Source organism: Falco naumanni, chromosome 8, assembly GCF_017639655.2.
Source record: "Falco naumanni isolate bFalNau1 chromosome 8, bFalNau1.pat, whole genome shotgun sequence".
NCBI lineage: Eukaryota > Metazoa > Chordata > Aves > Falconiformes > Falconidae > Falco > Falco naumanni.
In genome coordinates this window covers 21337662-21362450 of record NC_054061.1, presented here as the reverse complement: position 1 = coordinate 21362450, position 24789 = coordinate 21337662, and the positions used below count along the sequence as shown (strand labels likewise).

General features: G+C 46.4%; 1 protein-coding gene across 12 annotated transcripts; it reads right to left on the bottom strand.

Annotated features, from left to right (window-relative positions):
- Positions 1-1185: 1185 nt before the first annotated feature.
- On the bottom strand, positions 1186-22462 carry PURA (purine rich element binding protein A). 12 transcript variants are annotated; one of them, XM_040603320.1, is made up of 5 exons: positions 21287-22462; positions 4473-4538; positions 4329-4385; positions 2990-3018; positions 1186-1748 (listed from the first exon to the last, which is right to left on the bottom strand). In XM_040603320.1, the coding sequence occupies exon 1, from the start codon at positions 22445-22447 to the stop codon at positions 21500-21502; it is 948 nt and encodes a 315-aa protein (XP_040459254.1). In that variant the 5' UTR covers positions 22448-22462; the 3' UTR covers positions 1186-1748; positions 2990-3018; positions 4329-4385; positions 4473-4538; positions 21287-21499. The 12 variants fall into 12 exon arrangements, with proteins under 12 accessions (XP_040459254.1, XP_040459249.1, XP_040459251.1 ...); XM_040603310.1 differs by lacking the exon at positions 1186-1748 and adding an exon at positions 2176-2365 and having other exon boundaries at positions 2990-3285; XM_040603313.1 differs by lacking the exon at positions 1186-1748 and adding an exon at positions 2176-2365.
- Between the last annotated feature and the right edge of the window lie 2327 nt (positions 22463-24789).

Sequence of the window (24789 nt, the reverse complement as noted above, 5' to 3'; positions counted from 1 at the left end):
GGTGTGAGCATGCTTGGGGAGGATGGGAATCCTGCCCCGAATATGAAGCGTGAAATCCTTGTCCCAAAAAAAATTTCAAATAGTGCATAATGTAAGTGTTCAATGGGTTTTCTAACCAGGGCTGCAGCACTGAGAACATTAAATTAAACATTAGGAAGTGACTTAGCATGCTGTACGAGAAAGCCTGGGAAATGAGAAATGCAGGGATAGATTGCATTATTTATAGCTTCATTTCCCCACCCCCACCCCCCCCCACCCCCCAGTTTGGAACGCCTAAGAACAAGCTATGCAGTGCTTAGAGGGGGACACAGTGTGGCCAGACTCTGCATTTGCAACGGCTGCCTGCCATTCCTGCCTGGTCCTTTTACATAGATTTCTCCTTCCAGCCTCTCACTAACTGCACTCCTGCTGCTTTCCACCTGCAGCCAGAAACCCTGCCACCCTCGCCCCATACCGGCTGGAGCCTCATGGCAGGGCATCACCCACTCCATCCTCCCCCCAGGAGCGCTGGAGGGCTTTGGGAGCTGTTGAAGGCAGCTGCTCCCCATATCAGAGAGCAGCCCCAGTCCTCCGATGCTTGGCTGGGGTGAGAGTCCTCCAATTTTGCCTTCAGCCTCAATGATGACCCAAAGCATTCCTCTGCTTCAGCTCCTCATGACTGCCCGTGGACTCAAGAGCCTCGAGCAGGGTCACGGGGCCAGCAGCACGGGGCTTTCCTGCAGCCTTGTAACAGCAAAAAGCAGGACCAAGTCGTGCTGGAACTGAGTCTGGCAATGTGTTACCTTGAAGGATGATGTTTTACTCCTATCCCGATGCTTTCTGCTAAAAAAATAAAATTTTATATATATTTACATGAACCAGGACTCAGATCAGCGAAAACAGCAGCTAAGCCATACTATTTGCTGCAGGGCTTCCAGTTCAGAGCATCCTGCTCTGTCTCAGCAATACAGTCAGTTGTTTGGGATATGAAGGGGCAGATGTGAAGGGGGTTGGAAAACATTAGCTAGCACTCCTGTCAGACCTCTCAGGGAGAGGCATGCTCTGCACCTTCCTCAGAAGCTAATTTAAAACACAAGGATGCACTGAAAAAAACTGCTTTGGAAGATTTAAAGAACAGCACAAACTAAAAAAGCAGCTGCCAAAATTAATTTCCAGCATTAAAAATCAGCACTGTTGAGAGCCATCTTAGATCAAATAATTTATTTAGTAATTCCATGTAAACACTTCAGATTTACTAGCAAATACAATGCTTGCTGTTCTTTTAAATAGATCATTCAAAAAAATAAGAATCTATTATTAATGGCAGGTTGACTAGAGATCTCCATACTACTGTACAATAAGGAATTTGTTTTCTAATGGATTTAACATCTCGATTTTTCTTGTTCTGCATTTGCTTTACACAAAGCCCAAAGGACACGTTTGAACTGCTCCCTGACGATGCCACTGCGGACCAGGGTGTTTTGGGGAAGGTACACAGGCAAATCCTCCCATCCTGGCATTGGTATAAGCTGATGTGGGAGTGGGATGGCAGAACTTGCGTGAACACTGTTCACAAACACACGCCTTTTCGGTCAGAAAACAGAAAATGAACGGTGAGGAACTTCTCTTTGGGATGTATAAAAGCAACGAACTCCATCGTTGGCATTTACTTATCAACACAGCAGTACACATACACATATCCACAGTCTCGAAAAAGCATCCTATGAGCTGGAGAAAGCAGTGGTTCTGAGGCTTGGTACACCAGTGCACTAAAACCAAAAGAATGATACCTTCTTACATAGTCAAATGAAAAATAAATATCTTTATTTTCTGCCTACTTTATTTCAGTTTTCAAATAAATTTTAAATAAATCTGTACAAAGTATACTGTTACAGTATATATTCGTAAGTTAACTGAAATGCCTAAGTGTAACAACACTACAATAAAGCAGTATAGATTGGCACATCTCTAATAAAGATTAACTTTTACACTCAAAAAATACCAACTCCTGTGAAGACCCTTGATATATTTTTGGTATTTTTATGCAAGTTACGTTGCAAACATATTACAGACTAATTCTCTCCTGCCTTAAAAAGAAAATAACTTCTAATGTTTTTTTCAGAGAACGTGAACATCTTTAAGCTGTTAAAGGGACACCATCAGGCTAAAAGAGAGAGAGAGATTTATTTAAAAAAAAAAAAAAAGCAAAACCTTTGGTTAAAAATTGGCAAGTTTTAAACCTTGTGCACTTTTACCCATCTCACGGAGCTCCGACTGCAGTCAGTGCTAGGGACGGCAGGACTGCGGCAGCACCGCCGGGCATCTCGCCTCTCACCGGGACTGGAGAGACTCCTCGTAGCAGCTGGATTCCCATCCCACGCCCTGGCTGCAGGGATGCAAACTGCTGCGGGAATGCTTCCAGCCAAATACCCAAACCAACAAGAAAAGGATTTTTCCCCTTGTGATTGAAAAGGAATTAACACGCATGCACTGGGGGTAAGTTTTGCTTCCCCATTCAGCTTCCCTTCCCCCCACCCCCCGACTAAAACAAGAATCTAAAATTGATCTGACAGTGTCCCTTTGCTCAAAATAAAGACTTTTGTACTATATAAACTAGATATTGAAGCCAACTTGTTCACAGGGTGAAAGAGCCAGGTACATTTCAAAATTCAAGTTTTGAAATCCAACTGCAGTTGTTTAGATTCACGAGCTCTTGAAACTTCCTAATATTTCATTAAATAATTCCAAAGTGGAAATAGGGGGATAAATATTACAGATTAAGATGAGAGTTTTCTTTCTTAATATTTCCAATGATATATTAAATCAATGTTTACATGCTGAAAGTTAATCTTACATTAGAATGTAATGCAATATTGGCTGCAACATAAACCTATAAATAAATCAACTACCATAGATTAAACTCTGTTAAATATTTCTAAGTTAATAAAATATTGACAGTATTATAAAATTACAGTATTTACAATAAGAAAAAATCTAGACTAATATATACCTTTAACAGATCTCTTCTCCAATTTGGGACTGCAACAGAATTATGAATATATGAACAATTTATTAGAAAGTTGCATTGCAATTATAATTTTTCCATTAGATCTAGAGAGGTTAATCTATCACTGCCTTTGGAAAAAAAAAAAAAAAAAAGTGACTTCTGATGGTGGCGTGTGGCTTTTGAGTACCAAACGGGTAACAGGAGTCCTCCGCAAGACGTCTGAAGATAATGTAGGACCAGCCTCAATTGCTCAGATTAAAGTTGTATTACAGAACTGCCAGCAATCAGAACCACCCAGGCTGCAAAAGGGGAGGAAAGGTATTTTTCAGCTCAGAGTGCACAGCTGGAAGGGCTCCCCTCATTCTGGACTCCAACTAAGGCTGCAGGAGCTTTGACCTGCACTCAAAAACTGCAAAAACCTCAGCTTTTGGGTTCATTAGGAGGAAATACTGGTGCTCCTTAAAGGGACATAGTTAGGTTGCAGCTATGCCAAAAACACTCTCGCCAACCACGTAAGATAAAATCAAAGCAGGCATTTGAGATCCACTTTAGCTTGCTTTTTTGGGAGGTTGCATGATTTTTTTGGGTCCGGGCTGGATCTGGAATTTTTTTTTCATTTTGTTTGCTTGGGAGAAAAAAATTTGGCTGGGACCATGCAGTCAACTCATTTTCTATTCCTCACCAGCTTCTCTGTTTCTTGAGTATTAGCATAACACTGTTGTGTTTGGGCCACAAACAAACACTTGGGGGGAAAAAAAAAAAAAAAAAAAAAAAAAAAAGGAGGCTTCAACACTCCGAAGTCAATTTGTCTTGGTATAAATCAAAACTCTGAAAAAATTACCTAAAGTGATTCCCGTCATTAAAAACTGCCAGCTGCTTCTGGGGTCCTAGACACCTAGCAATGTCCTTTTAAGGATCAGACCTCTTACTTGACCTTTCTCCCAGCCTTGGAGGAAGAGTTTACAACAAGTTTAGGAAGGACAATGTTCAAATCCTCTCCCTCTGCCCCACACCACACTTGCTTTCTAGCAGTAAATTAGAAAAAAATGGGGGGAGAAAAACAATTTTCAAATTCCTTTCCCACCCCTCCCTCCCCCAGTCCTGCTCACTGTAAAACAGAAATGGCATTTTTAATGTATATTTTTGGATAAATTAATTTCTCAGCCCCAAGCCTGAAGATGCTTGTGAGAGACCTGACTGCAGGCTTCAGAGAGGTGAAGCAATTTATGCATTTGCAGGGGTTTCTACCAGTTCCCATAGTGGGCAGCCAGGAACACCTCTGTCCTTAAAAGCAGGCTTTAAAATGGTAAAAGAATAGTTTGTAAACTCGGGTCTACATTACCAACAGAAGGCTCTAGGTCCTGCGGGTTCCAGTTCCCAGAGACGCAGAGCAGGAAAACTAGAAAGAAAACTCGGTACCTTTCAATCACCTGCTGGGTTGTACTGGGGGGGAGCGGGGAACAAGAGAGACAAAATGACAACTGACCTTATAAACAAAGGTATGTTTAGGGCTTCTGGTTTCAGGAATAAACCGATATTTACTGGTAAAAGTCTGCCAAAAAACAAAAACAGAAACACAGGATTACTGGTAAATATTGGTTTATATGGAGAAGTTTTTTTTTTTTTTAAAAAAAAAGTCCTTGTGCTCCTGATCTCCACATGCTCCTGGGCAGGAGCTGAGAACTGCCCCATGGTATCCCTACCCTTGGTGGCATCTTTGGCACCCGGGCACCTCAAACCAGAAGCCTTGTGTTGAGAGAAAAGTCGTGTTTCTTTCCTTTACTCCCCTTACACTATGTGTTCCTTTCTGGATTCCCCCTCCACCCCCCCTGCCTCTTCTCCGCAAGGCTGATCCTATGGGGGTTTGGCTCAGGAGATGGAAAGTCTTCTTCTGAAACCACTTGGCAATGAATTTGTACATAATATGGTATCTCATCGCCAAGGCTGCTGGTGCCTAAGTCTCACCCGCTCCCTGAGATACCATAAAATATACAAGACTGAGTGTATATTTTAAATAAAGCATTTTCTTGTAAGTGGCATAAACCCATTCATTTTATTTACATGCTTATTTATTTCCAAAAATAGAGTTGGTCCACACTGGACAAGAGAAATCAAGAAGCCATACAGTAAAAGAGTTAGAAGTCAACATTTAACCAAAGTACAATGAAATTCCAGAAGTCTGTGGCTGACTTGAACCACAGAAACATACACGAGCCACACAGACATTTGTACATAGAGCATTATATTACCAATAATATTTGCAAACATGAGGTCAAGATGGCTAAAACCCCAGCAGAACCAAACCAGGGGTCATGGCTGAACAGAAGTGGGTGGTGAACGGCTGTCACTACCGTGGGGAAACACCACTCTTCAGACATTTTGCTTCATTTTTTGTTTTCTCTTTAACTGAGAAAGTCCTAATTTTTCTGCCCTGGGGATCAAAATTGAGGACACGGTGAAGGCCAACCACACGTATCTCCCTAAATGTACACCAAGCAGCTGGGCAATGTGCGGGCAGCATCACCTGTGAGGATGCCAGGGGTCTTGTACCCATGAAGATGCAAGGAGCATGAAACAGCGTGGATGCCAAATGGCACTGGCAACCCTGAGGGCTGGCTGTGCCAGGGCTGAGCTCTGCTTGCAGGACAAAAGCCCAGCCTAAAAACCCATCAGGTCTGATGCCAAAGCAGGGCAAATCTTCAGGGCAGGACCCCTGTCCTATCTGTCCAGACGCAATGACCCTGCCCAATGTTATCTGGCCTTAAAGATCACCTGGAAAAGAAAAAGTAGATTTTTATACCCTATGGTATGCTGTGGGGCTCTGAAAAGGGCCCAGATGGGTTTTGTCTTCAAAACAAGGACTTCCCTCCCTTGCCATGGGCAATTTTTGGCATTAGTAATTCCAGTTCTGTCTACCTTTTCTGGAAGACCACATATAATCCAGCCTGAACAGAGCTATGGTATCAGAGGGTCTCCCACCAGACAGATGGGGGAAGTGATTTTTACACACAAAAAATCAGTTTTTTACATTGAAATCGGAGGCCTGATTGGCAGCAGAAGAAAAAAACATGGAAAAGATGCATTATCTGCATTATGGCCTGGTCTATCTAGACACTTCCATGGACCTTACCACAATAATATCTCAGTGTCTCCAAAGGATGGAAAAATAGATTTAAATCTGTGTGTTCCCCTGAAGAGAATCACAGAAAGTAAAAGGGGGAAGACAGATGTAGCACTCATGGTAGTTCTACAAACAAGCCCCTATACAGGGTAGAACTGCATTAAAAGGGTATAAATTAATTTTCCTTTTTCAAGTCATCTTTGACACTCACAATATTAAATCTAGGCCAATGTGAATGCTAGTATAGAGCTAATTTACAGAATACCAACGATAATTATCTGTACCTAACAGGATTTAAAGGCAAGTAATACTTAGTACATTTAGAAAAAAATACTATTACCAAAATGCCAGACCTTTGACAGCAGTTAAAACAGAAGCAGCCGTGCAGTTTTCTATGTGGACGGACAGCCTGTAGCACAAGTTGCTATTATCATCTGAGCCCGTAACAGACAACTTTGTCTTCTGATTTGTTTTCTAGAACGTTTCTAATCTCAGATGTGAAATACATTTTTAAAAAGAGATGGGCTTGATCCCGTGCAGTTGGGTACATACAACTCCCAGTAAAACTCAAAGCCCAAATTCCTAAAGAGAGAGCACAAAAGATTTTTTTTTTTCCTTACATCAAATAACTATCATGCAAGCATACCACAATGTTTTTATATTAAGTACTTCAAAGTCAGCTGGTATAATTTAACTAGAAGTGAGCAATCTAATGAAATTAGTATTTCTAGGAGGGGACAAAGGCTGTGCTGGTGACAATCACCAGATTACCAAGCGAAAACAGCACTGGGACACCATGGGGCTCTAGTGAACAGTGTCACAGGAGAGAGAGTTCACGCATGGCAGCCTCTCAGACCTTAGCACCTAATCTGTAATACGCAGTTATTTTATCCAGCAGTCCATACACCTTCACTTCATTTACTTTTGCTACCCAGAATCAGATGTTCTTCCTGAATGAGCAAATCACTTAAAGCCTAGCAATATTGTTGGAGCATTAAATTTCTGCACATACATCACACCCCCACCCCCCGCAACCTATTGTCTTGCATTTCCCACCACTGCATGCTCACAGTACCAGACCTTATTACACTCTTCTGAATTCTCCAGCCATGGCCAGGCTGAAGTCACTTCTCTAGTATAAACCAAGCACTCTGCTCTTTCAATTGCCAATTCTTATATTTAAACACTAACTCTAATCAAAAGCCTTGAGATGCCTGCAGTTAACCTGCTCATACTGCAAAATCTGATGATTTACCGAAGTACTTACTCTTTGGTACCATGATGTACTGGGGACAGGGAAGGTGCGAAAAGCAAGACTTCTAGACTTTTAAGAAGCCTAAAACTAAGCTAGAGCAGCAAAGGGTTGCTCTAGCTCACACCAGTTAGCTGTGGGTCCTCCTAGGTCTCTCAGGAAAAGAGGTAACACAGGTCTGTGTGTATGTTCTCCCTCAAGAACAGAGATAGACGAGACCTGGAAAATGCTGACTAGACCTTTCTCTCCTCTCCTTCCCTTTCAGCCCATTTTCAAAGCCAAAGCCTTCTAGGTTTTTCTTGGTAAAAACAAAAGAAAAGAGAACGTACCCACAACATTAGTTGCTGAGGCATGCTCTGGGATCTGGCAGGCCTGCAAGTCAAGCTCAGGGTAGGAATTCGAATTGGGGGTGAAACATTACAGGAGAAAACTAGATGCCATGCTACCCTGTATTCTGAGCTTGTTTCCCCTCTTCACACAACCAGATTTTGCAGCCTGGACCTAGATGTGCTCACCAGAAAAGCTGAATGAAAATCAACCCTTCTCCATATGACAACTTTGGTTTTAGTGAATTGGTGTTCTCCAAGGGAAACTCATTTGCTCAAAGGCTGAAGACCTACTTAAGATGCAGACCTGGAAGCTGTTGATCACCATCTCCCACCAGACTTTTGTCTACCTTGTGTTGCTCAAGTGACCAACATTGGCTGCAACCAGAGGAGGACTCCATGATATTTGTCTTCTCATTCCAAGCGTAATTCTTTACTACCTTCCTGGAAGGATCTGATAAAAAACTTTTAAAACATCCAAATAAAGATCAGCTGATTCTCCACCTCCTGCTGTTTGTCAGTATGTTCAAAGATTCCAGTAGATTACCCAGAAAAGAAGACTGAACATAGAATCACAGGATGGCTGGGGTTGCAAAGGACCTTCAAAGACCACCTAGTCCAGCCCCCTTTCTTTGCAGAAAGTACATTGCCTTCAACTTATCACATACTGAAGAGTTACAGCACTTCAGTTTCTCCTCAGACTGGAATCCACTGTTGCTGATCTGCAGTTCCCAGTGCCCCATTAAATACTTTAATGAAAAAAATAATAATCCAACATTAGGATGTTATCTAGTCATGGAGAATACTAAGCTATTTTTTAACAGCTCTATTTTTGCAACTAACTTTAGTGTTTCAGTCTCAAGGTCTTTTTAAATTCCTAGGCAGACCTGTTGCTCTTCCACTTGAATTTACTACTTTGCTCCAGCACCTCTGCCTCAAACACTCGAGTTTCAGATGGAGGCTCCTTATCTTTACTGTCCGAAAGGATTAGGTGATGGATAGGTAGGCTCTCAAACATACCCTGTGCTCCAGAATGACGTTGAGAAGTCACTTTAGTATGAAGTAGTGCAGAAAATTAACTGTGCCTTTAGTCCTGCACACTCAGATTTTCTCCCCAGCCTTCTCTCTGATATGCTGAAGATAGCACTTGCTCCCTAAGGCCCCCTGGCTCTTCAAAGCCCGTCCTAAACCCCTTACTTTCCAGATCACAGGATGTCTGCCATACAGCATGGCTCTCTCAATCTACTTTGCAAGAGCTGGACTTCTGTCTTTTGATGAAGTCTTGCTGGACTCGGGAAGTCCTTTCCTTTGTAACTATTTTATTTTGTAACTTTATAACTATTTTACTTCCTAACTGATTTCCACTTCAGCTCTGAAGCTCCTTCATGACAGAGCTCTGCCTAACTTGGGTATCTGTAACATTTCCAAGCATCTATGGGGCTGCCTTGATAAGTCCAAGGACTTTATTTTTCTGATCTTCTCCCCTGCAATACTTTATAACAGAAGACTCATTTTTAGTGCAGCACCTTCCACCCCTGAGGATGCTGAATCTGTAATTGCACTGTGGTCACTGCTATTTAATGACTCAACAGTAATTATATCTTGAACCTGTTCTTACATTTTACTCCTACATCATGGCTAACTATACCAGGCTGTTAGAAGAAATGATCATTTGAGTAAATCAAGATGTTTGTTCACCAAATTGTTAGCCAGCTCCTTCGCAAGCAATCCAGTGAGATAGCATGAACATAATTGAATTTACTTCTTCTTACAGGTTTATGAAGACGCATGAGCCTGGTTGTCTCCCAAACCCTGTGAAATCCATAACCACCTTCTTTTCTGGAATAAAATTTTTCCTATACCTCCATGTCATTAAAATATGGGATTTATTATATTGGATATTTTAATATCCAACATAAATTTGTCTGTGCGGTCATAACTACTCCAATTTCCTCTCGGATTTTACAGCAACTTTTTAGATCTAGTGTTCCTTCACACCTTTATGACCTCACATGCCTACTCAGTATAGTTTGATGGCAGGCAATGCAGTATCTTACTGATTTTCACCACTTTCCCCGCCACGTTTCAATCAGACCAGCTATGCCAAGGTCTTTTTACACCACCGAGCAGCCTACGATGACTATTTTTGTTTCATGTTTCCACACTGATACACAGACTTTTTTTTCTTCCTTGGACCATGTGCCCATTTGTCACTCTAGCATGCCACCCCACAGCTGGCTGCCCCTCCTGCACGCACAGCTCTGCCCTCAGCCTCCTCCTACCCTGCACTGAAAAGTCACCCCTGGCCCTCCCGGAGAAACAGGGACATGTCTTTGCTCCTAGCATTCCAGTCCAGTGCCTTCGCCCAAGCCCTGACAGCCTCAAGTCTTCCACCAGCACCGTGTTCAGTCCGTCCTCCCAAAACCCTGTCCACTTTCTATGCTACCTGTCTAGGGATGCTTTGGCTGAAGCCGAAACCAGCCTGTGCTGCGAAGTCATGACTCTTAACTTCCTCTACTTGCCATACCCTTTCCACCCTTTTCCCAGAAACGCATTAAGACTTTGGGAACACGCCCTGCCGTGTCCTAAATTCTGCCTTCTTCCCAGGCACTGAAATTTAGCTTCCCCAACATCTCAGCTTCAAGGACGACAGTTCCAGGCTTGCCCCAAGCGCTCTGATATCTTCCAGGATCTGCCTTTCTGCTCAACAGGCAACTCATCAGATGGATCTCCTAATCATCAGGAGCAAAGCCTGTACTTCCCACAACCAAATCCTCTGCCATGCAAACCTCCCAGAGCTACCCTCCCCCAGCTTCTGGAGGCATCTCGAGAAAAACTTCTCAACCAAGGCTTTAGTATGAAATTATAAATCACCTCTTTAATCCTGTCCAGCTGCAAGTAAAGCTTCCACAAATAAGAGGCGGGGCAGCCAGTGCTGAGGCGAGGACGGACCATGGCCATCTGCAGATGATTTAATGCCATCTCTTCACCAGCTCAGCAACTTTGGCCTCAAGGCGCCTTCTGGAGCTTGGAGTGCCTCCATTTGTTGCGCTGTAGAGTATTTTACCAGAAGATAATTGCCAATGAAGTGTGTCCTCTCTGCTCTTGTGTGCGCAGTTCCTATGCAATTAAGCCAATGTTCTTTGATTCCCACAATTAAACTAGAATTTTTACTTTACAACCACGTAAAGTCCATCTTTAAAAACAGACTGACTGGTAATGGGTTCTTTTTTAAATTACTTTAAACCACCAATTAAGAATCTTCCATTGGACAAGGTGAGTTACGTATGGCCTTGCAGAAGTCTGCAAGGACTCATTTACCAGGACTTTTATTGACGGTTGCTGCTCAGAAGCCAAATTTTTTATTTATTTCAGGATTGAATGAGCCTCTGAACATAGCACTGTCAAAAGACCTATCCAGAAACCAAACTGTTGGCATGCATGACAGCAGAGATGACATTTACATGAATTTGCAGTCCTTAATTCAGAATTATTAATGCTAGAAAATAATTCAAAGTCTCTAGTCCCTATCTTGCAAAAAGACCTGCCTGGTTGCCATTCAGCAGCCCCTGGCAATGGTGATTCTACCATCTTTTATTATTGAAATAAAATAATCTTTTTTTAAAAAAGAAATTTTGACCCCTTTTATAACTCTGTACCTGACAAGACACTGGCTTCTTGTGGTAGGACAAGATCCTGGTGCTGCTCACGCAACATTTTTCTTAAACTGCCCTGCCCACATGGCTCCTGATAAGCCAATATTACACTGCCAGCTCTCCTTAGCGTCACTCGAGTGGGAGGTTTAAATACCCAATTTCACAAAATCCTTTATCCACACTCCCTAGTCCCGGCATTTCTTGAAGTATTGACACATCACCAAGCCGTCAGAGTTCACCTAGAAGTAGGACAGCTGGACCTGCTTCTGCTGGACTGAGGCAGAAGAGAAGAGCTAGCTGGCCCTTGAAAACCCAGCACCCACCTCTTGACCCCCAGGTGAGCCTTGAGGAGTCTGGACCAGCTGACACCAGTGTGCTGATGTACAGTCCCAAGGAGCTGCTGGTTTGAGCTCCTCTGCTCATGCTAAATGCCTCAGCGAGAGGCAAGCCCAGGAAAAGCAAGTTCCAAACCTCAGGAGACTACAGGCAATAAAGCCAGCAGCTTGCATCGCACTCACAAACTATTGCGCAACCAGGACAGAGCACGGAGAAATAAAACATACTCCCTAGCGAGATACTACCACAAGCCCAACCTGGCGGAGAGAAAGACACTCAGACCAATGCGGCTAACCTTCAAATGACAGCGCTGCTCCACAACGTCCTATCCAGACAGGTCCTGCTCAAGATGCACAAATGCTGTCCTGCACTTCGGCACATGACAGTGCCGCCTTTCTACCCAGAGTCAGAAGAACAAACCCCACCCCAGTCTTTGGCCAGGGCTAACATACCAGCTGGAGGGCACTGTGGATGAGCACCCAGTGATTTGAGCTCGAGTTGCACATCAAGACATTCACCAGCAACAGAAAAAACCACCACTGCTCATTTTCTCCACTCTCAACACGCAGCAATATGAATTACCCAAGCATGTATCTCATACAGAAGTAGCCTCCTCCAGCTCCCGTGTGAAGCCTGTAGCTTCATCTCAGCGCTGGCCACATCAGCACAGCTGATGACAGAGGAGCTACAAACACACCCATGAGTGTCCACCCCACAGCACAGACCCTGCAGCTTGTGTGTCCTTGCATGCCAGCCCAGAGCCACCAGTGCCTGCGCTGACCCACCCTAGAGCGACTGTGCATTGGTCCAGCGGCATGATGAGATGTCTCTGAGACCCCAGGCTCAGCTTCCAGACCTTCCAGCCAGCATGACAGTGCCACCTCACAGGTGAAAACTGCATGTCAGTGAGACACAATCTCTTGCACCAAGATGGTCACCCATGGGGGCTGCCACATGGTTTCTGCAACATATCCAGTACAAAATCCAAACTCATTGGGGTCAACAGGATTCAGATGCTGTTTAGAAGCTACCTTCATGAGCAGCTCTCCGTAGAAGTCAACATGCTGACCAGGATGACATTTCAATGTGTAGAAGTTTTTCCCTGAAAAGCTGTCTAAACCTCTCCAGGGCATGCACTCTGGCTTCCTGTTGGCACACAGAGGATCGGCTCCCACAACAGACACCTCCCTCCAAGGTCTCGCTAGTCAAGAGGGCACATCCACGCTGCAGATGTAACTCCACACCTCTCCCCTCTCCAATCCGTGAAAGAAAGAATGAAGCTTTTCTTCACTTCCTGCATATTTCAAGATAGTGTTTCATGAAAAAAACCCTTCTGTGCCACAGCCAGGAAGGCTCAGTACAAACTCCCACTGCCATGTTGCAGCCAGTTGTCTTTTCACTTCAGTCTCCTACATGGCCTGAGCCTAAGAAAAGGCTAAGGTCTGTATTTTTGCAAAGCTAACGTCAGGACGGACAGCAAACCAACTGATCACCAGCAAAATCAAGGCATTATCTGAGTTAAGATCAGGGATATCCAGAAGACCCCCATTCAAAGCAAGCGCTCTCCCAGCTGATGGCTGAACCAGAAAGGAGCTGAAGGAAGCCACATGTCATTAACCTAAACCTCAAGACAATGAGGTGCAAATCCGGGCAGCCGTCTTCACAGGCAATCTCCTGTTTTATCTAGGGCTACGTCTACACAAGCCATCATCACAGGCAGAGTCAAGTTCTGCAGCAAAGGAGTCACTGCTCAGGATCTGACCATCACATTATCTGTGTTTCAGGGATTTTACTCTTCCATGAACTCTAGCTTGGTCGGATGGACCTAACGCCCACCAGCTGGTAGAGCTTGCCTTTTGGCTTAGTTACACACAGAACCAATCAGGTCATGTGCTCTTACACTGTTCCATGATAAAAGCAAGGTATGCTATGCCGGGACAGCAGAGCACTTTGCTGCAGAAGCGCATGCCCAACCTGAGCTGCAAAGCTACCACAGGCACTGCCGTGGCCCTGGGAACATCCAGCACAGGGTCCTGGTCACTCAGAACGAGACAATACCCACAAACAGGCAAAACCTACAGCCAGCTTGAGCAGGGGCCCATCTTAGCTGGACATGGTGCCTTCCAGAGCAAAATGGCTTAGGACCAAACCCCTTCTCCTCCAGGCAAAGGATGCCAGCAGTATCAACCCACAGAGCGACAGTGAAGCATTGTTCAGGGATATCCAGCCATTCACTGTCTTGTTTTAATCAGTCAACACTCAAGACAGACAGCGGGGCCAGAAGTCCTCTATCTTTATCTTTTCTCATTTAATCTCCAGCTGACATTTTATTGTGGAAACATGCCTCGTTCCTTGCTGTATGAATCCATCTCTCCCTCTTCTGTGATACTTTGCCTCAAACAGGCTACACAACTCTACTAGTTTTATACAGGCAGGTGTGACATGCTCCAACTCTCCCAAAAAAACACAACTGCTTGTTGGGCTTCAGCCAGGTACAGGCATCGAATTGCAGAGGCAGAACCAGCAGAGCTACCCCAGGCAGGGAGATGGGGAGCTCAGCCCCCCACCCCTGCTGCCCAGTGCTCCCTTGGGATCAGCTGCCCAACACCCCTCGGCTGCCCACAGCAAAGGGTCTGCCAGGGCTGCTGTCACCTGGATCTTAGGTGCTTCTCCACAAGCGGCACCACCTACCTACCCTCCACCCTCAACAGCAGTTCAGATGCTGAAGCACCCGGTCGGTGGCCAAGGCGTATCTCAGCTGCCCCCATCTGCCAGCCGTGCCCTCCCAACCTTGCTCTGACAGCCTTTTCCCACCCTCCAGATGGACAACACCTCCTCCGCTGTGGCTGCTGGGGGCTTCTTCCCTGGGACAAACTCGTTTCACCTGGCTTAGTACCTGCCTGAGTCCGCCAGCTCAGGAAACATCTTCATTGGTGACAACGGCACCATACCTACCAGCAGGAGGGCACAACCAAAAGCAAACCTGCCCATTCTTTCCTTTCCAATGTACTTCTCCAGCAGCAACTTTTACACTGTCCAAACTGCAATAAAATACCCAGTATACCATGGGAGAAGTAACTCTGTGAACCCCTAAAAATGGATGACTTGGCATTTACTTCTCTATGCTACCTACAGCTGTTCAGACCTGCATTAACAAGCAATGGACAGCCCTGTAAAGCCTCACAGCCCACCTGTATTTCACCAGAAGCAGGATGCATTGTGGAACTCCAGGTAGGCTGACTTGCCTCCAGACTGTAGTGTTGCTAAAACACAGTCCCACTGGGAGCCAAAATGCTTTGAAAAGATAAAAAGTAAAAAACAAAGGTACAGGCAGGTTAAAAGAAGCTCCCAGAGCAGTCCCAAGGCCATCTGGCATGAACGGTATGGGAGCAGGGAGCCAGTACCACTGATGGGAGCAGAGCAGGCAGCCTGACTGGCAGAGGAACTTCAGCTGCCACACGAGAGGAGCATCCTTCCTGTACCATCAGGCTGTCGCCTAATTTCAACACTTAAGATCCCACTTAAGGGCAAAAAACCCCAAATGCCATGAACTTCAGGCCCAAAGATAAGGCTCTGGTTAAAACAGGCTTTTAAAAAAGGTTATAATTTTGAAAGTCCATTTAGATTAACCGTAACTAGCCTTAAACTATATACATGTATCTCCTTGCCACATTTGCAACCCACGCACAACATTTCGCAGTGCCAGCGAGCTAAATCATGTGCAAGTGTGCAGAGTAAAAGGAACCACAGGCTTGAAAAAAAGCCCTGGGCTGAAATTATCTTTCATTGTTGCAAGTGGCACAGGAGATGGCAACAGCAGAACGAATCAAGAATAAAAATGGAACTCACTTGTTTACCTTGTCATTTTTGTCAAAACATTATGACACTACTTAGCACACAGCCCGCTTCTCTGTTCTACTACCAAAAATTCAGATTATTTCACCTATCTTCACATGTTACAGAAGAAAGCCGAGAAGAGTAAAACTTCCAGGGAGAGAAGTGCATGTGCAAAAAATACAAAGCCCAGCATGAGAACTTAAAGCTACATCGGACTCCCTTTCCAGATAGTCCAAACACCAACACGAACAGTGACCCTCCAATTACACAAACTGAGATAACAATGAGCAGGCAGCCAGCAAAGGAGGGTAGCAAGAAAATAAAAGGAAAGTTTGGGCAAGCCTGACAAAAAGCAAAGCGCAAAAAAAAAAAAGGGGGGTGGGGGGGCGCGTAGGGGGGAAGTGCAAACCAGGATTTTAAATTTGCAATTAAAAATAAAAAAATCTCGACTCTGTTGTTTTAAGAAAAACTCTCCAGTGCTTTAGGCAGAGCTCTACCTCTCAAAAAGCAATTAAAGCTGGTAAGAAGCAGCAGGTTTTTGAACAAGCAAATTGCACAGTTGTGGAGGAATTTGCTTTTGCTGCCTTCTTTTCAACTCGGCTGAGACTCATTTTCTACCTGTTCAACTAGCAAAACTCAGGGAACTGGTTGGTTCTAGTTATACTTTGAGGTTTTGTGTTTCACAAGAGCCCCCCAAAATGTAAACCTGTTTTAGCATTCTTGTACATTAATGTCACGATTCTCCACTTCTAGCTCCCACAGCTTCTGCCACAGACAAGTCAATCAGATTTGGTATATGCCCTAGAATGGGAAATGGGAGGTCTGGGTTTAAAGCAAACAAAAAATAATTATGTCAGTGCTCTGCAAGTGTTGGATCCAAACTTGGTGGATCTGCTGAAGTCTTCAATCCAAAACACTCAGAAATTTTACTTACAAAAAAAAAAAAAAAAAAAAAAAAAAAAGGGAAAAAAGAGTTTTACTTGTTGAACTTAAAAGAAGAAAGGGGCAGACCTTTTAGGAAAGGAGACAAAGTGTGTGGGTGCAAAAATATAATGATGTGCCATAGTTCACCACCGTAGAAGAAATCAGTTTTGCTTTGTTTGGTTTTGTTTTTCTTAAGTGCCAGGGAAACATACTTCCCAAAAGGTGGCTTTAGAGTTTACGGGCACCAAGGTGGAAGCATGAAGTGAAGACATGCAAAACCGCCAGGTTTTCATAAACCCTTCTTGAAAAAGTGCACCGTGTTTTTAGTAAAAATGCATATCTACCAAATCTCCACTGACCATGGGCCACTTGCATACGTAAAGTCGCATCAATATGCAGCGTCAATGCTGACATTTTTGCCTTCTCCTTCCACCCACCTCCCCGTTTTTTTTTCCTTGGGAGACATACAGCGCCACTGCATTAGAACGTACAAGAAATGAAAACAGTGAGTACAACTGATATAGATCCATTGACTTTTTATTATAAATGTACTTGTCACTTGGCTTCAAAAAAGTTGAAATCAACCCCTATTTTCTGTACGCCAGTACAAAGTAAAATCTATTTTACAAATTAAATACCTAAAAATTTGACAAAAATATTAAAGTTTGATGGAAAAAACAGTTATAAAAATCTTAAATCCCCTTTTAAGAAGGTAAGAGATAACATCCCCTCCCAACCCCCACAGTCCTGTTATACAATATTAATAGTCTTTTTTTTAGAATAGGTAGGTATGTTATATCTTGCTGTTAGCATACAAGTCACTAATAGCTTTATCTGTATATACTCCAGTTAGTGCATGAATGCCATCTGATTGAATATAATCAACTATCTTTAACTGATACCTAATTTACATTTCATAGCTTGCATAGTTTGAAGGGACAAAAGTTATACTACAGCTAATCATAAAAAAAGGTGGTTACAGTGCTATTTTTAAAGGCAACAAAGTAATTGCCCCCCCCCACCCCCACTCCCTCCCCCCCAAAAAACAACAACAACCAAACCCCAAGAAGTTATCGGTCGGCTCTGAGCAGGGGTTAAAATCACTGGCAGCTCTTCTGCCTGGCCCGCCAGGGTGGGCTCTGCCTCACACCCACTGCCCACTGTGGGCAGCCCCTCCGCACTTTACAGCAGCTAGCGCTACACCGAGCACATTTCAACCCCTGCAAGGGATACGCAAGAAAGTGACACTGTCAAGTATTTTTTTTCTTTTTTTCCTTTTTTTTTTTTTTTTTAATTGACTTTTCCAAAAAAGCTCTCCACTGCACAGGGGTATGCCTCGCTGAAAGCTCAGCACAGCTGGGTGTCTGACCACCGGTGTGGCAGCTGTGCCCAGGCCAGTCGGCCAGTCCCCTCCTGCTCCTGGGCAGCTGGAGGGCTGCCGCAGGACAGCATTGCCAGAGGGACTGCAAAGAAGAGGCAGGAACCAACAATGGCTGGTTCGTTTCTTTTTTTTTAACTTCGCAGAGACAGAGCAATTTTACCTTTTTATTTTTAAAAAAAAACTACACCAACCAACCAAGGGGAAAAAAACAAGTAATAAGGACTTTGATTTTGGAGGACATTTCTCTGTTAACATAAAACCACTTAAAGGGCGGTTGTATTTCAATAGTAAACTACTTGACAGTGTCCCTTTAACCTTAAAAATAAAATAATGTCAGTATTGCAATGAATTTCAAGTTTTCTTGCATGTAGTCATTATAAAGTAGTTTTTATCATGCTCTTGGACCTATTCTACAAGACATTTAAAAGCATATCATCAAGGAAAATATAAGGCATACTTCTCAGGAATTAGATATCTTGGCACATTTGAGCATACTGTCTTTTTTTTTTAAAGCAACACATATGGTCAAATATACCTTTCTTCTTCCAACATTGAACAGGGTTTTCTGTACTTGGTTTTAAATACTGAGATATTAGAGCCTTGGTAAAGTACCACCGAGCACCTCCGGGAAAAAAAATAATTAAAAAAAGCCAAAAGTAAATCAAAACAAAAAGCAAAACCAGAAGCAAAATCACACAAACCTTTACAGTCATTTTAGTCTTTCATTATGATCATTCATCAAGTCCTAGAACATACATTAACGTGCATTAAGAAAAGAAAAAGAACCCCCCCAGAAACAACGAAACACGCAGAAGAAACCCAAAACGAGACAAAAGCTGACCGACCACAAGTTCTCGGACACTGTTCACACAACTGCCAGCGAGCTGTTACAAGCTGTACTGGTTTGACTGGACCCGCGTGGCCTGTACGCTTCTCGGGTCAGCCAGATCCTGGGCAGGATCTGGGTGGCACGGGCAAGGAAGACCACGGGGGAGCAGCCTGCCCCACCACTGATGCTCCCAGGAGCTGGGAGGGTATGGAAGGCCACTCTGTTGTGCTCTCATTGCCTCCCACTACTTATTGCTGGGAACACAACAGTGGCATGGAACTACGAGTGCCGGACCGCGTCCGCCGGCAGCGCAAGACAACTTTTGGGAGGGCAGTGAACAGCAGGACCGAGACAATCAATCAAGTAACAAAACCAAAGCAATTAATTTCCTAACTATGTCTAGCAGCATAGGGAATGCAGTCCCGCACACATCACAGTTGAAGTACAATAATCGATGGAACTGCCCATCCAGACCCTCCGATTCAAAAGCAGGTTATCAGACAGATGTTTACATGCAATTGAGAACCATTTCAAATGTCACATTACGCACTCCAAAAGCTTATTTTACTACTGGGAAATAGGAAAGTGCACATTAAAGCAATTTTAAACATTTCCAGTGATTGTTTAGAAGAAACAGAAACAGCTCACTACCGGCATCTCGTATTTGACTTTTAGCTTTCTGTGAACACTAACAGCAAACTTCTTTAACGGGAAATAATGCATGGTATAATGGAAACAACTTGTTTTGACACTTACAGTACATATATATATATATAAAAAAAAAGGAATTATAATTTCAAGTGGGAATAAAAAGACAGGAGAAAGTAAAACTCTTTACAACAAGCTCTTTACCCCACCCCTCCCACCCCTCCCAAACTCCATCCTTGACCATCAGTAAAGAGCGCAGGCAGCCCCTGCTTGCACAGGGGGTGCCTTCTACGCGCAGCAGCTAGGTCTACCAGATGGCTAACTCTGCCAAAAGCATTAAGAAAAATGATTGCATCCCAAAAAAACCTCCGAGTGGAACGAGATCCTAGTTTCTCTGAAACACTGTCTATGAATTCCAGCCAAGAAAAGAAAAGAAAAGAAAAAAGTTTTGTTTTCACTGTTTAAGGCATCTTTTTTTTCATAACGTTTTCTCTTCACTCATCATGATGATAGTCATGCAGCAGTTTAATGATAAAAATATATTAATATTTTACTATACAGCAGCAAGAAGTTAGTCAATTAAAAGCACACCAACTTTTTTTTTAAAAAGAAAAAAAAAATCAACAAAAACAACCTGTAAAAGTCTATTATTATCCTTATTATTATTACAAACAATTTCAATTTGGAGAACACACCTGGACAGATGATAGCGTTTTGACAATTCTGCATTTCCCTACCCTAGGCTTTGACCAGAGCCCACGAGCGCACATGCCGGCAAGGGGGCTGGGACGGGGAGGGAAGGGCACGGCTAGGCTCGTCAGGTATGTAGCCAGTAACAACTAGCACCACAGCTACATGGAAATCCGTTACAGACACACACAGGCTTGGCTTTCACTTTCCAACAAAACTCCGAACCCCATGGCTCAGTAGGATTACTCTGCAATCGCGTTGCACTGATTTCTAACAGGCCTACAGAAGTTAATCAGCACTGGTAGGGATCAAAGCACAGGCTCGGACCTCGCACAAGTTCAGGAGACAGTGCTAGTGCCAGTGGCGACATGGAAAGACTCGCTACCTGCTGTCCAAAAACAGGTCGACTGGAAACCGCTGCACATCAGGTTAATTACTTTAAGTACACAGAATAAAAAAAATATGAACAATACAAGTACATCTCATATACACAATAATGACAATACGCCTACTCAGTTGTAAACCAAACAGGTGCAGAAAAAAATATTAAGGGAGGAAAATTCTTTACTTTTCTCTCTCTCTCTCTTTTACTTTTCCTCTTTTTTTTTTTTTTTTTTTACTATTTGAGTAACTTTGGTTCAAACGTAAAAATCACAAGTTAGCAAATTTCATTTAAATGCCTTTTTTAATAATTTTTCTTCATGTTCACAGAAGTTTCACTGACCATTTTTATATGTTTAAGGTCCAGATGCAATGCATATTGTATAAAAGAGAGCACTTATTGTTTACCTTGCATGAATTAAACCTACGTACCTTTTAACTCTACAAACTTCTGCATAACATTTAGACAAAGCTCAGACACACAGCATGCCTAGCCCTCATATATATATACACATCTCTAATCACAGGTATATAGGGTGTCAAATATACTATAGTAACCTCCATGTAAGGTTCGAAATTTGGTAACAAAATGAGAAGAAAAAACTAAAAATATTATTTTTACGTGTTCTAAAATATCTCTTTTTTTTTTTGTGCTAAAGTCAAATGTTAGCTCAACATGAAAAGGACTTTTTCTTTTTATATAATTCAGCAATATTATAATCTTGACCATTTTTGCAAACACTTTTAATAATAATAGCTTAAACGTGTACAAAAGTTCTCGGTTAATTAGGGAAATAAACACTCAGTTCTTTATATTTTTAATCAAGTAGGAAACACAGTTCATATATAATGTTATTACTTTTTTTGACTTTTTTTTTGTGTGTTTTGTTTTTTTTTTTTTGTTTTAGCAGCTGCTTACTGTTTGATACGGTGGGTAAAGTGGAGGAACATCCAGCGATGGGTGGCGGGTCGGAGGCGCTGCTGCCGGGCGGCGGGGGGCGCCGGGCGGGCGGCGCTGCCGGGGGGGGCGCCGGGCAGAGGGGAGGGCCGCTCGCCGCCGCCCCCCCGCCCCGCCGCCCGCCCGCCCTCCCGCCGGCGGCGGGGCCAGTCCGCGTTCCGGGGGGGCGGGCGGTCAGTCCTCCTCGGGCTCCTCGGCCTGCAGCAGGGCGCCGGGCGGCCCGGCGGCGGCGGCGGCGGCCTCGGCCTCGGGGGGCGGCTCGGCCCCGGCGCCCGCGGCGGGGGCGGCGGCGGCGGCGGCGCGCTTGTCCCGCTGCTTCTCCTGGATCTTCTTCATCTCGTCCGAGTACTTGCAGAAGGTGTGGCCGAACTTGGCCCAGACCTTGTAGGGGACGGTGATGGAGTTGCGGTAGGTGGGCTTCACCTCGCTCACCCGCATGAACACGCCGTACTTGTTGGAGCCCACGTCGAAGAAGAAACGCTTGTTGTCCACAGTCAAGGAGGTGCCCTCGGGCAGCTCGGCCGGCTCCTCCTCCACCCCGTAGTCGTCGATGAGCTTGGCCAGGGCGTCGCGGAACTCGATCAGGCCCTGGGCCGGCAGGGCGATGGTCTGGCCCTGCGTGGAGCCCAGCCCCGGGCCGCGGTTGACGGTCTGGCGGACGCGGAGGAAGCGCCCGCGCTGGTTCTCCTTCAGATCCATGTAGTACTTGCGGTTCTCCCGCACCAGGAACTCGCTCTTGAGCGCCCGCCGGGGCTCGTCGGCTGCCTGCGCCAGCTCGGGGGGCTGGCTGGGCCCCAGCTGCGCGTAGTGCTCGATGAAGTCGCCCAGGTAGTCGCGGAACTCGACGGCCACCGACATGGAGAGGGTCAGGCGGCTCTTGTTGCCGCCCGCCCCCACCTCGGCGATCTTGAGGAAGCGGCCCTTGGCGTTCTGCTTCACGTCCAGGTAGAAGCGCTTGTTCTGGATGTCCACCCGCTTGGAGGCCAGCTCCTGCGTCTCGTGCTGCAGGCCGCCGCCCGGGCCGCCGCCGCCGCCGCCGCCGCCGCCCGAGCCCGGCCCCCCGGCGCCCGCCGCGCCCCCGCCGCCGCCGCCCTGCTCGCTGCCGCTGTCTCTGTCCGCCATGATGCCGCCGCCCGCCGCCGCCGCCGCTCGGCCTCGGCCGCCGCCGCCGCTTCTCGCCCGGCGCCCCCCCCCGCGCCGCCGCCCGCGCCGCCGCCGCCGCCGCCGCCGCCTCCTCCTCGGCCGCCCCCGGCCGCCGCCCGCCGCCGCCGCCGCTCCGCCCGCCGCCGCCGCCGCTGCTGCAACAGCCCCCGCGGCCACCAGCCGGCCGCTCTCGCGAGATCTGCGGGAGCGAGGAGAGGGCGCGGGAAGGCGGCAGAGAGCGGCCCCCGACGCCGGCCGCCCCGCCGAGCCGGGCAGCAGCGCCGCGCCGCCGGGCGGCCGCGCCGAGCACCGCCGCCACCGGGCGGGGGCGGGCCGCCCCCCCGCGCCGCGCCACTCCCCGCCCCCTGCATCAGCAGCTCCCGGCGGCGTTCCCGCTCCCGCTGGCAGCCCCCCGGGTGCGTACCCGGTGGGTACCGGGCTGCGGCGGCCTCCCCGGGTGGATATCCAGTGGATACCCGGTGGGTACCGGGTTCCCGCCCCCGCCGGGGGCTGCTGGCGGGACCGGGAGGCGCCGCCGCCCTCCCTGGAGGTACGCTCCGGGAGCCGCGTGTCCCCGGGAGGAAACCCTCTCGGGCGACCGCGGAGGAGCGGGTTTCGCCAGCCCCCGCCTCTCCCCCCATCCCAGTGCGGCGATCCCTGTGCTGGGACAAAGCTCAGTATCAGGGGGTCGGGCGGGGGGGCTTCCCGGTGGGAGCACGGAGGGGGCGGGATGGGGGTGTATGTGAATTCGGGGCTGCTAATGTAACGGATGAGTACACCCACGGCGCGGCGGGGTGCCGGGGGCGCGGACCCCCGCGGGCGGAGTGGGACGGGCACCAGGGTGGAAGGGGCAGGGGGCGGGCAGGCAGCCCTCCGAGCATCCCCTTGCAGGTGACCAGTTTGCTTTTTATTACATTGCTGCTTTCTGGTGGGCTTTGGAGGAGATCCCTTCGCTTCCAGTCCTTGTTACCGAACACTGAATCCTGAATCCCAAGCCAGCTCCAGCCCAAGTAAGGATGCTTCCTCCCGGTGCTGAGGGTCAGGAAGCAAACTGGCAGCCTGGATTTGGCCAGAAGTCCCTTCTCTGCCTAATTCCCTGCCTGCTGCTTCCAGGACGGTGAGTGCTGATTTACGTGGAGGGCATCCATCTACCTTAAGCATCCCAAAAAACCTGCAGGTGTTACAGAAGGCAGGCGTACTACCAGGCAGATTTCATGGTGGCCCGCGGGATGTGCTCTGCGCTGGAGGAAATAACGTATGCGTTCATCAAGGAGAGAGAGAGTAAATTGCTAAGACATCTGCATGTCTTAGATGTTGCTTGGATATTGTGGGAGGAACCCCCAGTCTGCCCCATCATTATGATTAAAGCCTTGGTTATTAGTGACTCCATGGGTAATAAAAAAAATAAAAAAAAAAGAGAGAGAGAGGAAAACTGTTTCCTTTTAATACAGAAGCAATGTTTTGGAGCTGCAGCTCGCAAGCTGTCAGCAGCTATACGTTGGCTTGCAGAAATGCCCTGAACGCCTGGGACATGCGGTGCCGTGTGGATGCTACGTTTAATCTTCAGCCTGCCTGAACACGGGAGCTCTCCCGGTGCGTGCCCGGCACGGGAGCTGCGCTGCACCCATGTGGCAGGCTGAGGGCTGGTGATCGGGCAGCTCCTCTCCCGATTTGCTCTTTCTGTGCTGAAGCCAAGTGACGTTAAACAACCTTAACAGAGGCCTAACCGTGGCACCTCGGGTTGACACCAGCAGGTAGCCTTACGCAGTCTGGACCGCTCCGCTTTATTCACCCAGCAGAGAAATACGTAACTGCTGAGGAAATACATCTGGTGAAAACCTGACGCCCGGGAGCTATGTAGCCGGTTTGTCTCTGACTGCGGTGGGCTGACGATTGCTGGTAGTGACAGTGCTGGCCAAGTGCAACCAGCAGCAGAGGTCACTTTTCCACCCCAGTGGAGGCCAACACTACTGCCTGTGGAGTGGCTGCTCTCCAGGTGGACACTGGGAATTCTGGGAACAGACCAGCTGGTGTGTCTGCTTTACTGGGGGGGGGTGGGGGGGGTGGGCAGACTGCTTGCCTAGCCTCATTCGATGTTCTAGTCACAGCAACTCCCTAATACTTTGGGTTTGGGTCTGAAGTTGGCTTGAATGCAGGTATTTGCTTATTTAAGTGTGTTTTTTCTTCCCAGCAGGTAATTTTTTTCAATAGGAGGTCAACCATAGCCACCTCTCCCATGTGTCTGGCCATGGCTGTGCCGCAGGGACCTGCATTAGTCTGCCCAGTGCTAAAACAAGGTAATGTGGCCAAGGCAGGCCTGT